Source organism: Amyelois transitella, chromosome 16 (assembly GCF_032362555.1).
Source record: "Amyelois transitella isolate CPQ chromosome 16, ilAmyTran1.1, whole genome shotgun sequence".
NCBI lineage: Eukaryota > Metazoa > Arthropoda > Insecta > Lepidoptera > Pyralidae > Amyelois > Amyelois transitella.
In genome coordinates, this window is record NC_083519.1 from 9,813,521 (window position 1) to 9,835,998 (window position 22,478).

The 22,478-nt window shown below is 38.6% G+C and overlaps 2 protein-coding genes across 2 annotated transcripts; one reads left to right on the plus strand and one right to left on the minus strand.

Annotated features, from left to right (window-relative positions):
- Positions 1–184: 184 nt before the first annotated feature.
- Positions 185–15,782, plus strand: LOC106129095 (ubiquitin-conjugating enzyme E2 Q2). Its single transcript, XM_013327560.2, has 9 exons — positions 185–471; positions 1,965–2,081; positions 2,825–2,925; positions 8,853–8,988; positions 10,210–10,381; positions 11,470–11,661; positions 12,603–12,751; positions 14,213–14,291; positions 14,744–15,782. The coding sequence occupies exons 1-9, from the start codon at positions 310–312 to the stop codon at positions 14,773–14,775; spliced, it is 1,140 nt and encodes a 379-aa protein (XP_013183014.1). The 5' UTR covers positions 185–309; the 3' UTR covers positions 14,776–15,782.
- On the minus strand, positions 15,337–21,904 carry LOC106129066 (glutathione S-transferase 1). Its single transcript, XM_013327506.2, has 5 exons — positions 21,848–21,904; positions 19,970–20,028; positions 18,487–18,628; positions 16,761–16,954; positions 15,337–16,318 (listed from the first exon to the last, which is right to left on the minus strand). Exons 1-5 carry the CDS (start codon positions 21,902–21,904, stop codon positions 16,174–16,176), a joined length of 597 nt encoding a protein of 198 aa, XP_013182960.1. The 3' UTR covers positions 15,337–16,173.
- Positions 21,905–22,478: the final 574 nt, after the last annotated feature.

Sequence of the window (22,478 nt, forward strand, 5' to 3'; positions counted from 1 at the left end):
AATTTCTTACTTTCTTTCTTTATAATACATGTTTAGAATACTTGAAGTAATATTTTTAAATCTGAAGTTACTTCTTATAATTGGCTTTAAAACTTCGTCTAAGATTTGTTTATATATGAGCCTGACCAATATTAAAAAGTTATTTATTATGACATTCTGGCGCCCTCTCACGTCAATAAATTGAAATAATTATTTCTGCCATTGCGTTCCGCCATTTTGCTTGGTCGTGGAGTGAACGTAAAAATTATTCCTATGTATTTTATCGTGGATCTTAGTTATTTAGTTTAGAATTAGTGTTACGCCAGACTAATGGCTTGCTTAAATACACTTAAGTTAGAAATCAAGACATTAGAACAAGTGTTTCCAAAAAGCCATGAACGGTTTCAGATAATGTCTGCTAGTGTCGACGAACTGACCTGCAGATTCGTTGGCAGAAGTGGAAAGAAATATGAAATACATGCAAATATTACCGTGAGTATCATTTACTTTTGATAATGTGAGTTTTAAGAACACGTTTGATTACACGGGTGTGTTTATTGATTATCCAAAGGTAGGACAAAGGGTAGTTGTTTATGAGGGCAGGGCTGTCAACAATGGGTTTACGGAAGTAATACCAGTTTTGATGAAGAGAGCTGAAAAAGTTGCGTGTTCGGTAAAGAATTGTTGATTATGGGGCCTACAGTAGTGTTTTGAATAAGTTTTCTATAAAAATGACATACGCAGCTGTGTTAAGCATTATAAAGTCGTTTGTTATCGTTAATTGAACTTGGCATAGTGGCTCGCTACGTGTTATATCGATCATTTTGGGTTCGATGTACACAGCGTTAAGTAATTTCAGATGCTAGGTTAGTCAAGAGTAACATTATTTCGTTTGAGTAACGGTAAAAACTCTCGTTTTGGGGACAAAGGCACTTAGTCATCCTTTCTACCTGCTTTTTACCATTTTGATGTCTTATTGAAACCAATTTTCGTGTTTTTTGTTGGATATCTGACTTCTAAGAGTGATAGTTAAAGTAGATATCAATTTGTATGATGTACTTTACAGCTGATTATTGTTTACTATCAATGTTTAATCTGTCTGTGTAATGTAAACAAATTAATCACGATTTGAAGAAAACATTAATAATTTCTGTTTAATTTTTGTATTATTCTCTGAATAATCACTATGATGTGTCATTTATTCCATGATTAATTTGTTAACTTAATGAGGAAACAAAACTGATCTTCCAAACAACTATCACAGGTTTCTATCACAAATAAGTTTAAAACACAACATTTCCTCAAAGTGAAACTACCAGGACTTCTATTTATAATGACTGATAAAGGGGCTATTAATGTATTTATAACCTAGTATTTCATTGATATCAAACAGCAATACCTATATTATTTACATTTCTATAGGTGTTTATGTATTAGTGTCCAAACTGGGACAATGTTTATGAGATAAGCCTGCAGACAGTGTAATAGTTTGTCATTAGTATTATCAATATTGATTCAAAATTGTCTATTAACTTTGTTATATGGCACATAGGTAAACTCACATCAAACTAAAATTCTTTGTGATTCCAGTGAGTTAGTTGAAATGATCTCTTACTTATTTACACCTCTGGGTATGGAAGTTTTAAATTTAACATAAAGGTTACTAACGTGGCCTAGGGGTGCACTGAGAGAGGATTTTGTAAAACTCCCAGTGGAACAGAAATATCCAGGATTTAAGACCATGTGCCAATGCTACTTCTGTAATTATACATATATAAGCTTAATCGCACACACACTGAAATATTAAATGCCACCTGTCTGTATTTAAATCTCAATTCCATCATTGACCAATACAGCTGAATGTGGGCTGTTAGTCTTTTCAAGACTTAACTCTGTCTTTCCTGCAAGAGATATAGATGTGATTATATGTATGATAGGCAAGCAAAACTACTGCAAATCCCTAAAACAATGTTATTTATTGACAGGAGACATACCCCACCACACCGCCGGTGTGGTTTGCAGACAGCGAGGATCCAATCGTGACAAACGCTGTCCAGATCCTCAGTAACACACAGGGAAGAGATAATCATGTTATAAATCAGGTAAGCAAGTCTTTGTAAGCCTCGATATATCATGAGAGTGACAACTTTTGAGCTTGCATGAAAAGAGTTATGAATGTGGATGAAGCAGAAGAAGTATGCGGGGATCGTGGCAAGTGAAAACATGTAATCGCAGTTTAACGCTCCGTGAAAAAGGCAGAAGATTTTTATTTATGAATTTTTAATTTTGCAAACTTAAAGCTAACATTTGAGAAGAAAAATCAAAAATGTATTAACAGCATTGGTCTTTACTTGTAAATTTTACTAGTTATAAATCGCAAAGAGCTGTGTGGTTACCATCAACAATAGAAAAAAGAATAGAACCACTTCTTCTCTTTGATTTTTCCTGTGGGTGTCGTAACAGGCGCCTTAGGGAATAGCTAATAAACTTGGGTTTCTTGTAGGTGATGGGCTAGCAACCTGTCACTATTTGAATTTCAATTCCTTCATTGAGCCATACAGCTTTTTATGGCTGTCGGATCTGTCTACTCCGCAAGGGATATAAAAATGATAATATGTTATTTTTAACCTCCTGTTTTCATGTCTGTGTGAAAAGATACCTATTTACCAATGGTTCAATGATCGAATCGTGATTCAAATGGTGACAGGCTGCTAACTAAATTTTATAAGTCTTACCCTTAATCGCTTTTTACGACATCCATGAGGAAGATATGGAGTGGTCCTATTCACCACGTAACCGCATGTAAGTTTAAAATAACATTAATGAATAACATTTGCAATTTCAGGTTGGTATCCTTTTGAGAGAACTGTGCAAATTGCATGGTGTTCCGGAGCCACCTGACCTGGACTCACTGTCACTACCCGTCCACCCCGCACCACATCAAAGGTAAGTTGATGTAACCTGAGAGAGGAACCTAACAGTTTGGCACTTTTTTTTATAAAATCAGATCATTTTCTTAGTGTCATTCAACCTGATCACTATTTGAATCTCTATTCTATTTTTCAGTCTTTTCATGACTGTAAGCTCTGTCTACCCCTCAAGGCATGTAGACGTGACTATTAAAGTATCTGTGTATGTATTTATCATATTACTCCCATTGATTGTGTTGTGAGCTTGGACTACTCAAAATGAAATACCAGTAGAAAGATGTGTAATGAGAATGATTTATTTTACAAAATTTACATGAATTTATACAATATTAATTAATTTCACACCTAATACGCGTCACAGTGTAACTCGCGCGGTGGTGGGGGGCACGCAGCACAAAGCGCGGCGTCGCGACGCGTAGTAATCTCTGTGGTACTTGTATGTGAACTCCACATTATCCCCCTTCAAGCGAAGCGTACACTAGGTTTGATTTTTCTTCCATATCTTGATGTCTTCGAATTAGTTAATGTCTCCTGTGTTCTTGGCTTGTTCATGACAATGCGTGGTTTTGGCGCACTCGGTGTGTGAACCGACGGCGCGCGCGGACCTGTGTTTGCCGCGGGTGCGGGTTCCGAAGAGTGGGGATGGCTCTGTTGCGCGTTCGCTGCTATGTTGTCGTCTAGATTGATTATGTGCGCCGGTTTGAGTCGATCTATGGATATGTTGGATGCTCGTAGAGGCAATTCAATCTTAAAATGTTTGCTGTGTCGCTCAATCACTTTGTATGGGCCGTCATATGGCGCTGTTAACGGGCTTCTTACGGTGTCATTGCGAACGAATACATGACTGCAATTTGACAATTCCTTATATACAAAGAGATTCTTGCTCGATGCGATTTTTCTCTGTACAGGTGTGAATGTTGACATTGTCTCTGTAAACTGACGGATGAATTCGGCGTCTTCATTCTTTGACTTCGTAGGTACAAAGAAATCGAACGGGACTCGTAGCGTAGAACCATAAGTCATCAGTGCAGGACTAGTGTTGTCATCACGAAGTGCAGTGCGTAAGCCAAGCAAAACTGTGGGTAAATCTTCTTTCCACTTTGAAATTGCGTCTCTGGCCATCAATGCCGCCTTCAATGTGCGATGGAATCTTTCCACTTTTCCATTAGCTTGAGGATGATAAGCTGTAGTTCTTATGCGCCTTATACCACATTTCTTCATTAGTGCATTGAATAAAGATGACTCGAACTGTCGGCCTTGGTCCGTGGTGATTCTTATGGGACATCCAAATCTCGATATCCATCCTTCGTAGACAGCTTGAGCAACAATATTGGCGGTGATCTCTTTGACCGGTATAGCTTCCATCCAGTTTGTATTGCGATCGATTATCGTCACGAGATAGCGGTAACCTTGCGAGATCGGCAGAGGTCCAACGATGTCTGTATGTATATGTTCAAATCTTCTTGCCGGTGAAAACTCGCCCAAGGGACTGACTACGTGTCTATGAATTTTCGCACGCTGACACCCAATGCAGGATTTGGCCCATGTTCCGACGTCCTTGTTTATCGACGGCCAAAAATATTTTGAAGTCATTATTCTTCTCGATGTGCGTATTCCTGGATGGCTTAATTCGTGTTGCGCTTTGAAAGCAGCGTAACGAAAAGCTTTCGGTAGATAAAGTCGATTTTTTCCCGTCGATGTTTCGCATGTGATAGGTTGAGTGACGCCTGCAAAAATTTTGTCGGCAAAGGTTAACTTTGGATGTTTTCTCAAATCTTGCAGGGTGACATCTTTTCTCTGTTCTTGTGATAATTTTTCGTAATCTATCCATGTGAGCAATTCTATTTCTTCTATACGTGACATGGCATCTGCAGCTTGGTTTCTCTCTCCATGTATGAATTTGATTTTTGTACAAAACTGGCTAATATAATGGAGTTGTCTCTCTCTTCTCGGTGTGTCACTGCTGCTCGGCGGTCTTGTTAAGGCGTTTACTAGCGGCTTGTGATCGGTGTAAATAGTTATTTCACTCCCCTCTATAAGTCGACGTAGGTGTTTGACAGCGGTGTACATAGCTAGTAATTCGCGATCGTACACGCTGTATCGCCGTTGCGTTTCGCTCATAGCCTTTGAGAAAAATGCGAGTGGTTTCCATGCATCTTTTTTTTTCTGTTGTAGCACTGCGCCCAAACTGCAGTCAGATGCGTCGGTCATCAATGATAACGGTGCACCGGGCATTGGATGCGATAATGTGGTGGCTTCGAGAATGCTTTGTCGGCATGTATCGAAAGCTGTTTCTGCTTCAATTGTCCATATTATCGGCGTCTTATCGTTTTTCTTGGCGTTATGCAAGTACTTGTTCAGTTCATATTGATGTTCAGCTTGATGAGGTAGGCAGTCACGATAGAAGTTGACCATGCCGAGAAATCTTCTGAGATCTTGCACAGTGTTTGGCTTCGGATAGTTAGAGATGGCGCGCGTGCGTTCATCGGTCGGTGTTATCCCCTCCACTGAGACTTGATAACCGAGGAATTCAATTTTGTTTCTTCCGAATTCACATTTCTCGATATTTAACGATACTCCATATTTACTTAGGCGTTCCAGGACTTGTTCTATGTGCTTTTTGTGGTCATCCGGAGTATTTGAAAATATTAATAAATCGTCGATGAATGAATATACGATGTCATCCAAGCCTCGCAGTACCTCGTGCATGAATCTTTGGAATGTTTGGCTTGAGTTTCGTAGACCAAACGTCATGCAATTAAATTCGAAGAGTCCAAACGGTGTAATTATGGCTGTCTTTGCTTTATCTTCATCTTTGATTGGGATCCAATAGTATGCCATTTTCAAGTCCAATTTCGTAAATATTTTCTTATTGTGCAATCTGTATGTGAAGTCTTGAATTCTTGGTATGGGATAACGGTCGGGTACAGTCACGGCGTTAAGTCTTCTGTAGTCTCCACAAACACGAAGTGAGCCATTTTTCTTAGTGACGACGTGCAATGGACTTGCCCATGGACTTTTGGACGGTTGGCAAATACCCATCTCCATCATTTTCTCGAACTCCATCTTGGCTGCTTTGTACTTGTCGGGTGGTAGGGGTCGAGGCCGGGCGAAGAGTGGGGGGCCGGTGGTTTCGATGTGATGTGTAACGCTATGTTTTGTTGGTTCTCTCAATGACATCGGGCGTAGTACATCGGGATATTTTTTTAAGATATCTTGATATATGTGATTTTTGTCTATGATGTATACTGACGGCTGATCACTTGTTGTTTCTATGACTTCTATCTTCAAATCGGTGACGCTGTCTATGAGTTTCTTTTGATGTAGATCGACGAGTAACTTGTGATTTCGTAAAAAATCTGCCCCCAGTATAGATGTCTGTACGTCGGCAACGATGAAAGTCCATCTGTATGTGCGACGAAGTCCTATGTTGAGATCTATAGTTTTCTCTCCGTAGGTTCGTATCGGCGTATTGTTCGCTGCGTACAGTTTGTAGGTGTTGCTCGGAGTTTGTTTTCTGTTTCTTGCTGCTAATACAGATATGTCTGCGCCGGTGTCAACGAGAAAACGCTCCTTTGTGTTCAGCTCCCTGATGCAGAGGCGGTTACTCCCTTTAATAACACCAACGCCCGCCACCGTCGATGTTGCTTCTAGTTTTCCGACCGTCGTCGAGCGCAGGGTGACTGGCATTTTCTGGCCCTATCACCGAAACGATAGTGGTAGGAGCACTCCCATTCTGGGTCACCTGGTTTTCTTCCATTTCTCGACTTCGATCTTGTTGACGATTTGTTTCGACGGGGGTTTCTAAAGGGCTGACGACCACGAAATCTGGATCGATCTTCCTTGAGAGCGGCAATCTCGAGTGTAAGCTTTTCTATTTGTTTGCTTAATACTTGAAATTGCAAATTGTTTTGTGCTCCGCTGCTGCTTCCAGGGGTTGCATCCTGTCGAATTTCTGCTACGGTTTGTTCTGTGTGCTCCATCATTTTGTCTGCCATCGTGGCCATGGTGTCGAGCGAGGATTCTGTGCTGACAGACAGCACGGCTCGTACTTGTGACGGTAAATGTCCCATCCACAGAACTTTCAGGGCATCATCAGCGACTTTTGTTCCGGATAAATCTCGCATAACACGAAGAAGTTGTGAAGGCTTCTGTTCTCCCAGTTCTAATCCTCCTAACAGCTTTTGAAATTGTTTGGACTCTGATTCCTCGTACACCGACAACAATCTCTTCTTCAGAGCCTGATATTTTCCAGCAGATGGGGGATTGCAGATGATATCGCTCACTTGCTCGATGTCTGTTCTTTCTAATACGGCGATAACGAGATTATATTTCTGATCTTCACTGGTCTTGTATGATGATACCACGGCCTCAAATTGTGCAAACCACAGTTTCGGTTGTGCTCGCCAAAATGATGGTATTCTTGACTGAAGAGAAATGGTGGAGACTTCCCTTGCAACTGCTTCCGGAGAGGCGGACGCGTCAGCATATTCTTCCTTTCTTTCCATTTTCTTGAATATTTTTCTTTTTTTTTTGAATCGGGGTCACCAATTGTTGGTGCTTGTATGTGAACTCCACATCACGTCGGGGTCACCAATTGTTGTGAGCTTGGACTACTCAAAATGAAATACCAGTAGAAAGATGTGTAATGAGAATGATTTATTTTACAAAATTTACATGAATTTATACAATATTAATTAATTTCACACCTAATACGCGTCACAGTGTAACTCGCGCGGTGGTGGGGGGCACGCAGCACAGAGCGCGGCGTCGCGACGCGTAGTAATCTCTGTGGTACTTGTATGTGAACTCCACAATTGTTTTAATGATGAGTTTGCATTATAATTATAAGATTTAATGTGTATTTTCAAAAGGTATAAATAATAAGGTAAAGGTAGAATTTTTCAATTCAAACCATTAGTTCCTGAGATTAGCGCGTTCAAACAAATAAACAAGCCCTTCAGCTTTATAATATTAGTATAGATTACATTAAAGTTATGTAACCGTCAATAAGTGATACATTGTATACAATTTTGAAAATAAATGTATTCTATTGTATTATCCTTTTGAACGCCGCCGCAAGTAAAATTGTCATTCGTGTCCACAACGCCGCGGCCAAATTTTTTCTCTATCTAATTCATAGCCATACATTCTATTTGCGCTATGAATTAGCTTGACAGACAAAAAATTTGGCCTGATAAAAAAAAAAGGTTTTTACAACTTAAAGTATCGTTGGCGTCTCGGCCGAGTTTCTACGCGCCTAAAGGTGTTAATTAACAGTGTGCACTCGTTGAATCAAATTCAAAATTTTATATTCATTATTATAGGATACTTCGTATCGCATAATAATTGACAAAACGTATGGTTTAACAATATTGGTTGACGTCAAATAAATTACTTAAAACTAAGTTTACTGCCGCTTCCAAGGCGTCAGTGCAGAAGAAGCGGTAACGAACGGCGCTGCAGCATTTTCTTAAACAACGTCAACCTCACAATATCAATTAAACTTAGAATAGAATGTGGACGAGAGAATACATTGTTCAGATTAATATATTTATATGAGATTGTGCCGTGTGGTTCCCGGCACCAATACAAAAAAGAATGGGACCACTCCATCTCTTTCCCATGGATGTCGTAAAAGGCGACTAAGGGAAAGGCTTACAAACTTGGGATCCTTTTTTAGGCGACGGGCTAGCAACCTGTCACTATATGAATCTCAATTCTATCATTAAGCCAAATAGCTGAACGTGGCCATTAAGTCTTTTCAAGACTATTGGCTCTGTCTACCCCGCAAGGGATATAGACATGACCGTATGTATGTATGTAGTATCATTGGCGTCTCGGCCGAGTTTCTACGCGCTTAAAAGTGTTGATGGCGTTCGAAGGGTTAACTTTGTGCACTCGGTAATGTTGAATGGCAATGTGGTGGTCTGTCACCGGCAGAGTGGGCAGCGTGACGTCGAACGGCGCGGAGTCGGGCACGGAGGAGGACGAGGAGATGGCGGCCGACGACGACGAGTCGGACGCCGAGGACGACCTGCCGCTGGAGATGGTGGACGACGCCGCGCGCGGCAACAAGGTCGGTGACCATGTCCGCTCTGGTGTAACTGAAATGCGGTTATCTGCCTTGTTTTAAGTAAAATGCGGTTTAAAATTTGGAACTGATGCCATTCATCAATGAGAACGCATGTTTATGACTTAAAGGTAGTATCAAAAAGTCGTATACATAATATAGATCGAAAAAAATCCGGTTTGAACTGATGCCATTCATCAATGAGAACGCATGTTTATGACTTAAAGGTAGTATCAAAAAGTCGTATACATAATATAGATCGAAAAAAATCCGGTTTGAACTGATGCCATTCATCAATGAGAACGCATGTTTATGACTTAAAGGTAGTATCAAAAAGTCGTATACGTATACAGATCGAAAGGGATTTTTTTTTTCTTATTCTACTGGTGATAATCCTGATGTCAGATAACGGCATTTTAGTTGTACCACGGCAGATGTGGAAATATGACAGGGTTGTAGATGTATTGTTATTATTGTTGGCCTTTTTGCTCCGATATTGTGAATTTATAAGATTTTTTTGCCGTTGCCGTGTGGTTCCCGGCACCACTAAAAGGAATAGAACCACTCCCATCTCGCTCCCTTGGATGTAGTAAAAGTAAATAAATAAATATATACGGGACAAATTACACTGATTGAGTTAGCCTCGAAGTAAGTTCGAGACTTGTGTTACGAGATACTAACTCAACGATACTATATTTTGTAATAAATACTTATATAGATTAACATCCAAGACCCAGGCCAATCAGAAAAAGTTCTTTTCTCATGATGCCCTGGCCGGGATTCGAACCCAGGACCTATGGTGTCACAGACAAGCTTACTACAATATTCGTCTTTAATAGTAAATATTACTATTAATGAGGTAGTCTCTGCCTACCCCTCCAGGAAAGAGGCGTGATTTTATGTATGTATGTAATATGTATGTATTACTAGTAATAAATCACAAAGATCTGTGTGGTTACCAGCAACAATAGAAAAAAGAATAGAACCACTCCCATCTCGCTCCCATGTATGTCATAAAAGGCGACTAAGGGGTAGGCTTACAAACTTGGGATTCTTCTTTAGGCGATTGACTAGAAACCTGTCACTATTTGAAATTCAATTCTATCATTAAGCCAAATAGCTGAACATGGCCTATCAGTCTTTTCAAGACTTGGCTCTGTCTACCCTGCAAAGGATATAGACGTGCCCATATGTATGTATAACAACAGTCTGCATGTAACCTTTCAGGACGACATGGAAACCGAACATTTAGCAACGCTAGAGCGACTCAGACAAAACCAGAGACAGGACTACCTCTCGGGCAGTGTATCCGGAAGTCTCCAGGCAACAGACAGACTCATGAAGGAACTTAGAGACATATATCGTTCTCATTCTTTCAAGAATAACATGTACTCTATTGGTGAGTAATATTGCTAAGATAAACGATTAATTTATTATCATTTTTTTTTTTGGAAAATGTATACTTTTTTCTTTTTACTATTCTTTTTTTTTATATGTGATTTGATCTTTAATGTGTTTTCCTTCTTGGTATTGTTAACGTTGTGTAGAATATCCCAATAAAATATATAGGTTTTTTTTTATACATTTGTTTGTGTGTTTAGTAGCTCTTCATGATTTATCTATTTAAAAAATAATAATTTTGAATAAATATATTTCTGTAGGCTGTTGAGACGCCTGGGGTATCTCGCGACACACGATGTTGTATTCATGCTCCAATCCGTGAAATCTTTGCACGGTTTTGCATTCGCGCTGTAGCGTTTGACATTTGGGATGTCGACATAGATTAATCGCTATTATTGGTTAATGATTGCCGTGTGGTTTCCGGCACCAATATCCATCTCGCTCCCACAAAGATGTCGTAAAAGGCGACTAAGGGATAGGCTTATAAATTTGAGATTCCTCTTTTAGGCGATGGGCTAGCAGCCTGTCAGTATTTGAATCTCAATTCTATCATTAATCCAAACAGCTGAGCGTGGTCTATCCGCCTATACAAGACTGTTGGCTCTATCTACTCCGCAAGGGATAAAGTCGCGATAATATCTATGTATGTGTGTATGTATTGGTTCACTTCACAATATAGAGTGGTAACGATTTCGCGATAATATCTATGTATAATAAACGGCCTCTGTGGCTCAGCGGTAGTACGCTTGTCTGTGACACCGGTGGTCCCGGGTTCGAATCTCGGCCAGGGCATGATGAGAAAAGAACTTTTTCTTATTGGCCTGCGTCTTGGATGTTTATCTATATAAGTATTTATTATACAATACATTATCATTGAGTTAGTATCTCGTAACACAAGTTTCGAACTTACTTCGAGGCTAACTCAATCAGTGTAATTTGTCCCGTCCCGTATATATTTATTTATTATTTATGTACATATGTGTGTATGTATTGGTTCACATTACAATATAGAGTGGTAACGATTTCGCGATAATATCTATGTACATACACACATGTATGTATTGGTACACATTACAACATCGGCAGAGCTGGTGAACGACTCGCTGTACGAGTGGAACATCCGGCTGCGCTCCGTGGACCCGGACAGCCCGCTGCACAGCGACCTGCTGCTGCTGAAGGAGAAGGAGGGCAAGGACGCCATTCTGCTCAACATCATGTTCAAGGAGACGTACCCGTTCGAACCTCCTTTCGTGAGGGTGGTCTACCCCATCATCTCCGGTCAGTAGTGTTTTACGTTGATGATTCTGGTGAACCGCGACCGAACGTTATGTCTGTTTGGAGCTATTTCAAGATTAAGTTCTTAAGTGTGGTTCCCGGCACCAATACAAAAAAGAATAGGACCATTCCATCGCTTTCCCATGAATGTCGTAAAAGGTGACTAAGGGATATGGTCACGTCTTTATCCCTTGCGGGGTAGACAGAGCCAACAGTCTTGAACAGACTAGCCACGTTCAGCTATTTGGCTCAATGATAGAATCGAGATTCAAATAGTGACAGGTTGCTAGCCCATCGCCTAAAAAAAAGGATCGCAATTTTATAAGCCTATCCCTGAGTCGCCTTTTACGACATCCATGGGAACGTGATGGAGTGTGGTCCTATTCTTTTTTTTGTATTGGTGCCGGGAACCACACGGCAGGCATACATTTATACACACATACATACATACACAAAATCACGCCTCTTTCCCGGAGGGGCAGGCAGAGACTACCTCTTTCCACTTGCCCACGATCTCAATAATTTATTTATTTATCATTATCGAATTGAATGCCGTGTGGTTCCCGGCACCAATACAAAAAAAGAATAGGACCACTCCATCTCGTTCCCATGGATGTCGTAAAAGGCGACTAATTGATAGGCTTATAAACTTGGGATTCTTCTTTTAGGCGATCGGCTAGCAACCCGTCACTGTTTGAATCACCAATTCTATCTTAAAGCCAAACAGCTGAACGTGGCCATTCAGTCTTTCCAAGACTGTCGGCTCTGTCTACCCCGCAAGGGATATAGACGTGACCATATGTATGTATGTATATATACATTTATTTATTTTCGATTATTTTCGACATAATTTATTTGTATTTGTATGGACTCAATTGTCTGAAATAAATGATTTTTTTTTTTTATTTTTTTTTAATTTTATTTATCATCTTATCGAATTCCAGGCGGCTACGTGCTAGTTGGCGGCGCCATCTGCATGGAGCTGCTGACGAAGCAGGGCTGGTCCTCGGCCTACACCGTGGAGGCCGTCATCATGCAAATAGCGGCCACGCTCGTCAAGGGCAAAGCTCGCATACAGTTCGGAGCCACTAAGGTTTCTACCATTTTCTACCATTAACATTCTCGCCGGGCAACCGGGAAGTATCGTGGCATATTAGGTAGACTGGCATATTAGGTAGACTGGCATATTAGGTAGACTGGCATATTAGGTAGACTGGCATATTAGGTAGACTGGCATATTAGGTAGACTGGCATATTAGGTAGACTGGCATATTAGGTAGACTGGCATATTAGGTAGACTGGCATATTAGGTAGACTGGCATATTAGGTAGACTGGCATATTAGGTAGACTGGCATATTAGGTAGACTGGCATATTAGGTAGACTGGCATATTAGGTAGACTGGCATATTAGGTAGACTGGCATATTAGGTAGACTGGCATATTAGGTAGACTGGCATATTAGGTAGACTGGCATATTAGGTAGACTGGCATATTAGGTAGACTGGCATATTAGGTAGACTGGCATATTAGGTAGACTGGCATATTAGGTAGACTGGCATATTAGGTAGACTGGCATATTAGGTAGACTGGTATATTAGGTAGACTGGTATATTAGGTAGACTGGCATATTAGGTAGACTGGCATATTAGGTAGACTGGTATATTAGGTAGACTGGTATATTAGGTAGACTGGTATATTAGGTAGACTGGTATATTAGGTAGACTGGTATATTAGGTAGACTGGTATATTAGGTAGACTGGTATATTAGGTAGACTGGTATATTAGGTAGACTGGTATATTAGGTAGACTGGTATATTAGGTAGACTGGTATATTAGGTAGACTGGTATATTAGGTAGACTGGTATATTAGGTAGACTGGCATATTAGGTAGACTGGCATATTAGGTAGACTGGCATATTAGGTAGACTGGCATATTAGGTAGACTGGCATATTAGGTAGACTGGCATATTAGGTAGACTGGCATATTAGGTAGACTGGCATATTAGGTAGACTGGCATATTAGGTAGACTGGCATATTAGGTAGACTGGTATATTAGGTGCCGGGAGTCCCACGCTCTCCCGGGTGAAGACCTGAGGGGTTGTCCGTAAAAAGGATTTATCCTTCGATGTAAAAAAAAGTATGGCATTCTAAGGCCTTGGTCTCCTGGACATTTGGTCTCTTTGGGTTCGGAAAGTTTGGTATACTAAAGTGTGGCGTAGACGTAGTGCGTTTGTGTCTGTGACACAGTTGATCCCGAGTTTGAATTCCGGCCGGATGCCGTAAAAGGTGACTGAGGGCTTTAAAAACTTGTGTTGTCCTCCTGGTAACCTATCACTATTATCTACTGATAAAGTAGTTTAGAGTCAGTCAAACAGCTGAACGTGGCCCATCAGTCTTCTTCAAAGCTGTTGGCTCTGTCTACCTCGCAAGTGATATAGACGTAATTATATGTATGTAATGTAAGTATTTATGTAAAATTATTAAAAAATATATTGGAAATTGGAAATGTTGTGAATGTGATATAAATAAACAAGTATCTGTACCCCCGGCAGGTGGTGTCGCAGTCGCAGTACAGCCTGGCGCGCGCGCAGCAGAGCTTCAAGTGCCTCGTGCAGATACACGAGAAGAACGGTACTGTTGTTGTTGTTATGTAGTTATTATACATATTCGAAATTTAAAATTTTTATTAATTATTATGGAACACTTCGAATCACTTAATAATTTTCATATGTTTTGTTTTCACAACATTGGTTTGGTTGACGTCAAATAAATTACTTTAAATTTACTGCCGCTTCCTAAGCGTCAGTGCAGTAGTGATCTGAATCTCAATTCTGTCATTAAGCCAAATAGCTGAAACTGGTCTATCAGTCTTTTCAAGACTGTTGGCTCTGTCTACCACACAAGGGATACAGACGTGACCATATGTATGTAGTTAGAGGAGGTGCACTAGAGACTTATTTATGAAATAAATGCATAAGTCCGTGAGTTTTCAGCGCAGTGAACTCACTTGACGTATTTTGTATTTTTTTTTGTTCGTTCATACAATTGTGATGTTCTAACTCAGTTTCTTTTTTCTCATCCAGGCTGGTTCACACCGCCCAAAGAAGACGGCTAATGCCCCTTCGCTACTGCAAGACTTACGTGCAACCGGCGCCCGCGCATCCGGGCAGCAAGTTGCCGAGCACCAAGCCACAAGTTGCGTGATCTTCGACTAAATTCCATGGATTACAGTTTCGCCCTTGTACTTGTGTATAGTATGACTGAGAACTGTAAATGTAAATGTTAAGTGCTATAGTGGCTGTTCGAGAGACTGTATAAGACTTATAGGAAATGTTTAAACTATTATTATTAATGCTCTGTCAAACGGACTTTTTAAATTTCTGTCTTGTTTTTTTTTTTTAAGTTTTTAATTGAGGGACGATGCACAAATTGGATTCAATCGAATTGGTTGGCATAATCATCGGTTCGTATAAAGTTTGAAATGTGTAAACGTATGCGAAACGATAATTATGCCAAAAAATGTTGTGTGCGTATTTTATGTGAAATAGAAATTTGTGCAAGCCGATATGACCGTTCATAAATCAAGTTGAAATTGAGAGTAGCGTTATAAATATACAAACATAAAGTCACGTCTATATCGTGCCTAATACTTATACCTTTTCTTTTCCCCTTTCGAGGTAGACAGAGCCAATAGTCTCTGAGACCAAGGTCTCGTTCAGCTGAATCAACACTGTATTGTAAAGATCGTATTATTTATTTTAAAAAGGTTTTCTCTAATAACTCATTGTCTTCGATAAATTTTAAATACATCACATATAGAATATACTGATGACTTAAGTAATTTTATGCTTCAGTAGATATGGAGTCCTGTTCATATATAATTTCTACTATATTTTGTCCCTGTCTCCACCCAACAGTATGACAAGGACAGCGATATAAAAAGTCCGTTTGAAAGAACACTAGTGATTGTGACGAGATATAAATGTGTAACGTTTTTGTAATCATTAATTTGTCAAGTTATCCACATTATGGTAGCCCCATGTCTAGACGTTACAGAGTGTAAAGTTGGAAAAATCTTTGCATTTCTTTTTAGTTATTGAATAAAAAACCTGTGATTCTTAACTGTGTTTGTATTTAGTTTGGGAATTTGGTGAACTTAGCTCAGTTTTGAAAATACAACTTGCACGCGCGATCCTGTTTTTATCGCGCGAAATTCTATCGCTATTATAAATAATAATGATTAATATAATCTAATATATCAATCAATGCATTACGCTTACTTCCTACTCTAAAGCTTGTGAGAACAAAATCTTCATTTCCAGTCTTTGACTGTATCGATTTTTATTTTGTTTCTAAGATTGGTGAAAATACAGCTTCTTATTAGGAAGATAACACCCATTAGATAGACAGATATTTTTTAGTGTGTGTGTGTGTCACAAAAGTGTTTTTAGAAAAAAAAAAATATATTTGAAACTTCACCTCGATGCGTTGAGAAAAAAAAAATTAATTTATGCTAAAGTTTTGACTTCTGATTGGATTTGTAATTTGTCATCAGAGCCTTTAGTCCCATGACGTGCAACTCACTCCCGGGAGCGTTGATTCTTCTGCAAACGTCCATGTCATTCATTGTGTTCAGCCATTTTGTTAGTTTGGGGAATCTGAAATAAACGTTTCAGGTCAAAACTGCTCAAAATACGGCAGAATATGTGCAGATTAATAGCCCACGTAAGTCACAGGTATGTTTAAAAAATTAATACTAAAAGTAAAGGTTTGAAGGTTCACTCCATTCATGTAAATTTTTGATAGACACTGGAGCTGATGTAAATATATAGCCTTATAATTTTTAACGCGTTTATGCTTTGCCAACTGTTACCTATGTACCTACTTATCTTGCACAAAGCAGTGCAGTGTCAAAATTATGCGATTTTAGTTCAGAATCCGAGATAACCAACAATATTTTAAAATAATACCTTCATATATAAAAAAAGTTTAAACTATCCGTAATCTGTGGAGACTGACGCATCTGAATCATGTGAAGTGTTCATTTTCTACTTAATTCAGTGCAAATTCCATTCTACATTTTATCAAGCACCCACTCACTTTCTTCCATCAATCGGGTGTAGCCCGTTCAGCGAGGAGACGGTAGTAAGCACGCTCAAGTCGGCCACCGTCATAGAATTGCCGGTTAAGAAAGAACTGCTGGCTAAATACTCCTCAAGCATAGTGTAAGCGTCCACTATGTTGACAATCATACGGTTTGACAGCTCGCCCAGTTTCCCGCTGTATGTAGGAGCCTGAAAATTTAAAAATTTAAAAAAAAGGTAACGTTCTCTGTCAGTCCCAATGGTTGACTGGTACAGAATGCTTTTAACATTGAGTCCCCGCCAATTGTGCTATACATTTGTGTTTTGTGTAATGAAGTTTAATTAAATAAATAAATACTTTTTATTAAGAGGAAGTCTTGAATCGAGACTATTAGAGAAATTATGAGGTCTTTGCTAAGAAGTGGGTAGTTTGACACATAACCTATACTTATACATAATTATATAGGTTATAGGCTTAAAATAAGCATAGTAAACTAGCTTTCCCGCCACGCTTAACTCGTGTTCAACTTACTTTTTCCCGTCCCTATAATAAAAATAATAGAAGTGTGACAGACAGTCAGTTATTCGCATTTATTAAATTATATATGGAATTTTTGGACAGAACCAGGAACTTTCCAGTGACATCAGCACCCTTATCTTGTATGCGCAAGCTGGCGTGTAGAACATAAAATTACTTTATCGCTCATTGCATACTTCATTATTCTTTATTAAAACCCAAAAAAGGTCACGTATTTCCAGTACATATCATCCACAAACAATAAGATGTGAAAAATGGCTTGGTAATTTTGTAGGTGGGTAACAGACGGAGACGGACATACATACATAAAATCACGCCTCTTTCCTGGAGGGGTAGGCAGAGACTACCTCTTTCCACTTGCCACGATCTCTGCATATTTCCTTTGCTTCATCCACATTCATAACTCTCTTCATGCAAGCTCGGCGGTTTCGGGTACTTTTGACCCGACGGACATACTTAATTATATTCGCATTCCTATGTTAATTGTAAATATTAGACGTAGGTAGATACGTATTTGTCACGAAAAAAATAATTATTGGATGAATATCTAGATGGCCAGAAACCACACAGTTTGAGAACATACAAAATAGCTCCTATGTCAATGAGAAATTAATAGATCTACATACATATATATAATTACGTCAATATCCCTTGCGGGGTACAGCAACAGCCTTTAAAAGACTGAAAGGCCACGTTCAGCTGTTTGGCTTAATGATAGAATTGAGATTCATATAGTGACAGGTTGCTATTGCTAGCCCGTCGCCTAAAAGAATCATCCCAAGTTTATAAGCCTATCCCTTATTCGGCTTTTACGACACCCATTGGAAATTGAGTGGTTCTATTCTTTTATTTGTGCCGGGAACTACACGGAACAATTATTGATCTACTTACTTATTTTCAACACACTATAAGAACCTACTTGTGTTTTCATCAGAAGGTATAAGTATGTTTATAGTTACACTAAAGGCCGCCCACTATTCGTCCGCGTGGAATCATTCCCGCGGGAACTCCGGGATAAAAAGTAGCCTATATGTTATTCTGGGTCTTCAGCCAGCACATACCAAATTTCATCGTAATCAATTCAGTCGTTTTTGCATGAAATAGTAACAAACATCCATACTGACATACAAACTTTCGCATTTATAATATTAGTATAGATATAATGATTTGTATTGTTTACATATAATATATATTACATAATTACCATAACAGCTCTAAGTCTTGGAAATAGAACTCCGATAAACATAATTTGATGGATTCTAGCTCTCGTTCTGATGTCGTCAGGGTACAAATAAGAGTGTTCCGGTTTCCCGTATTTAGTAATGAGGTACAGGGCAATAGCGTGGCTGAAAAAAATAAAAGAACCTTCGCAGGTAGGCCTGGTAGGTAAATTTTCTTTTTCACAAGTTAAATCTATACTAATATTATAAAGCTGAAGAGTTTGTTTGTTTGAACGCGCTTATCTAAGGAACTACTACTGGTTCGAATTGAAAAAATATTTTTGCGTCGAACAAACCATTCATCGAGGAAGGCTTTAGGCTATATAAAATCACGCTGCAACTATAAAGAGAAAAGAAATAATGCAAAATGTAAAAAAAAAAACGGGGAACATTATTCGTCCTTGAGGGCTTCAATGATGCCCAAAATAACTATTCCACGCGGACGAAGTCGCGGGCACAGCTAGTATAAATATATAAGTACGGGACAAATTACACAGATTGAGTTAGCCTCAAAGTAAGTTGCAACCGTATATAACGTTCTTCTCGTCAGTAAATTATACTAAGCACTGAGGCCGCCCGCGACTTCGTCCGCATGGAAACCCTATCAATCCCGCGGGAACTCCGGGACAAAAAGTATCTAGCCTATATGTTATTCTGGGTCTTCAGCTACCTACATATAAAATTTCATCGTAATCGGTTCAGTAGTTTTTGCGCGAAAAAAGTTATAAACATCCATACTGTCATCCTGACATATTCACAAACTTTCGCATTTATAATATTAGTAGGATATATTATGTTTCTTTTACTGAATAATTTATGGTATGTAACTAAGATATTGTGAAGTTTTATCTAAATGTGTTTCTATTATTAGTATTACCTTACCTGTACATACTTACATACATATAGTCACGTCTATATCCCTTGCTGGGTAGACAGAGCCAACAGTCTTGCAAAGAGCGTAAGACCACGTTCAGCCGTATGGCTTTATAATATTATTGAAATGCTTTTAACGTAATTAAACTATTTAAACTAAAGAAAGCCTCATGATCTATAGAATGGCTTAAGCAATTTTCCAAACACAAAACTTACCAAAAATCTACCGGTACAAGGTAGCAGGTAGGTTACAAGGGTTTGTCATATTTGGTTTAACAGTAATGGCATAATAAAACATAATAAATGTTTCATAACTGTTGGCCGCGTCATCCTTTATGACGGCTTTTGTGGCGCAGCGGTAGTACGCTTGTCTGTGTCACCGGAGGTCCCGGGTTCGAATCCCGGCCAGGGCATGATGAGAAAAGAACTTTTCTGATTGGCCTGGGTCTTGGATGTTTATCTATATAAGTATTTATTATAAAATGTAGTATTGTTGAGTTAGTATCTCGTAACACAAGTCTCGAACTTACTTCGAGGCTAACTCAATCAGTGTAATTTGTCCTGTATATATTTATTTATTTATTTATGATTTACCTGTCGGCCAGGGTGAATTCCCCCTCGTCCAGGATCGGGATAGTGCGCATCGGGTTTTTCTGTAAAGTTATTTGTCCCGGAATAAATCACAGTAAGAAGGATTAGCCGGGATTTATGGCGGGAGTCGGGCGCCATGTTGCCGTTTAGGTGGGAAGGTACCTACGTTTATTACGTATGCTAAATGGCAATATTTGTTGATGATTTTTTATTTAGCCTTAATTTTTTACATTTTTATTTTAAACTAGCTGTGCTCGTGACTTTATCCGCGTGGAATAGTTATTTTGGGCATCATTTAAGCCCTCAAGGATGAATAATTATTCCCGTTTTTTTCACATTTTGCATTATTTCTTCGTTCCTTATATTATAAATCTGAAGAGTTTGTTTGTTTGAACGCGCTAATCTTATGAACAACTTGTTCGAATTGAAAAAATCAATGAAAAAACGAAAAAGAAATTTTGTGTTGAATAGACCATTTATCGAGGAAGGCTTTAGGCTACATAACATCACGCTGCAACTATTAGTAGCGAAGAAATAATGGAAAATGTGGAAAAAAAAACGGGGAAAATTACCACCTTTGAGGGCTTCAATGATGCCCAAAATAACTATTCCACGCGGACGGAGTAGCGGGCACAGCTAGTTTTAAATAAATAAATTAGATTGAGAATTTCCCGCTTATATTTCAAGGCCTACATCGTTGATTAGGTAAACTTGTCAATTCTTATGAACGTTCCGATTTGAGCAAAATATGGAGCACTGGATTCAGGTCCCGCTGTTCCACTTGTACCCCCAGGAGATCTACCACCATCATCACTGTCCTAGCTGGGGGGCTGGCGTCAGCTTTGTAAAGTATTGACATGGTAAAACAGGCTGGAAGGAATTATTGTAGTCACATATGTAATCTAATTTTTTTAATGAATGTATTTAAAGCTATTTTTAAGTCTGTTTTACGACGTAGACAGTGCCAATATTTACAAAAATCTAATCGAAGGCCACGTCTAGAATTAAATTTACAAAAACACATCATACATACATAGGTACCTACTACCTACCTCTTTGGCGCAGTGGTAGTACGCTTGTCTGTTATATCGGAGGTCTTAGGTTCGAATCCCGGCCAGGGCATGATAAGAAAAGAATATTTTCTGATTGGCCTGGGTCTTGGATGTTTATCTATCTATAAGTATTTATTATAAAATATAGTATCGTTGTGTTATTAAGTACCTATCTTGTAACACAAGTCTCGAACTTGCTTCGAGGCTTACGCAATCAATATAGGTAGATATCTCTATTTAGTTTGTGGTTATTTGTCCCGTTTATATTTATATTTACCTACCTATTTTAACTGACTGACCAATGAAAGAAATTCACGAAAACAAAACGAGGGAAATATAATTTTCACCGTCCAAATTAATCTTTATCACGGGTAAGCGTGATCATTAATCATCTTATTCATAACCATATAAAAAAGACAAAAACCTGCTCAGTGTTATTTTACGGTTTTTCTAATATATATTAATTTAAAGAAGGTTTCTATTTAGAAACAGACTAATAAAACTTTGAGTTGAGACCAAGAGTAATGAACTTTACTATAATAACAGTTCTACTTCTACCTAATAAGAACTTAATATAACGGAAGAACAATAATCTCTGGAAAGGTCAATGAAATTTTACTACTTTACTGTCTCGTAGGTACTTCCTACATACCTATATTTTATCTGTCTTAAAATTGGTAAACATAATTATAACCTATAAAATGTATTAAATTTTATTCATGTTAGTACCTACCTTCTACTTATTTTGCCTATAATGCCTCTTTAATTTAAATTATTTTGGTACAATTATGAACTTTAATTATTACAATAAATTGAGTTTGATACTTACATTGTCTTTTAGTTTTAAAGCGATGTATTGTTTAGGTTTACTTTCTCTGTTTTCCATATATAGTAGGTACTTATATTCCTAACTTCATTATACACTTCTACAAAAACACACCTAACTTCACTTCTGTTTATATCATTCTTGGCTTGGTTGTTTGCTCAAAGTATTTTTGTTTTCACGCTTATCTATACTAAGGGAGGTATCCTCTTAGCCCTATTAAATCATTATGAGTGGGCTAAAATACTAACCCAAAATCCTGTTTAAATATGCCTAAATTTCTTGGTGCCTTGGTGGGTTAAGATAAAGTGACCATACGTCCCGCTTTCGGCGGGATTGTCCCGCTTTCAGGCTGCCTGTCCCGCTGTCCCCAGCGAGAGCAAAAATGTCCCGCTTTTGCAAACAAACTAAATTTTTATACTTATTTTATATCAACATTGCACTCAAATCTCGCTGATGAGAACAGTCAGTCAAAAATACTAAATGTACCTACCGACAAAATATTTTTACTGTTTTATTATATGTATAGATAATTATTCATAATTAACTTATATATTAAGTATATAGTATATTTTTTAATTTACTTATGTACAAAATTCTGAAAGCGTCCCGTTCTGACGCAAAAAAAAACATGGTC

What these genes read in the sequence shown, in the direction of transcription:
- LOC106129095 (XM_013327560.2), top strand. Translation starts at nt 310, where the DNA reads ATGGCTTGCTTAAATACACTTAAGTTAGAAATCAAGACATTAGAACAA. An exon ending in GGTCTACCCCATCATCTCCG is followed by an intron (nt 11,662 to 12,602) that starts GTCAGTAGTGTT and finishes ATCGAATTCCAG; the next exon opens with GCGGCTACGTGCTAGTTGGC. An exon ending in TACAGTTCGGAGCCACTAAG is followed by an intron (nt 12,752 to 14,212) that starts GTTTCTACCATT and finishes TACCCCCGGCAG; the next exon opens with GTGGTGTCGCAGTCGCAGTA.
- LOC106129066 (XM_013327506.2), bottom strand. Translation starts at nt 21,904, where the DNA reads ATGGAAAACAGAGAAAGTAAACCTAAACAATACATCGCTTTAAAACTA. An exon ending in CTTTAAAACTAAAAGACAAT is followed by an intron (nt 20,029 to 21,847) that starts GTAAGTATCAAA and finishes ATAACTTTACAG; the next exon opens with AAAAACCCGATGCGCACTAT. An exon ending in CACCCGATTGATGGAAGAAA is followed by an intron (nt 16,319 to 16,760) that starts GTGAGTGGGTGC and finishes CGTTTATTTCAG; the next exon opens with ATTCCCCAAACTAACAAAAT.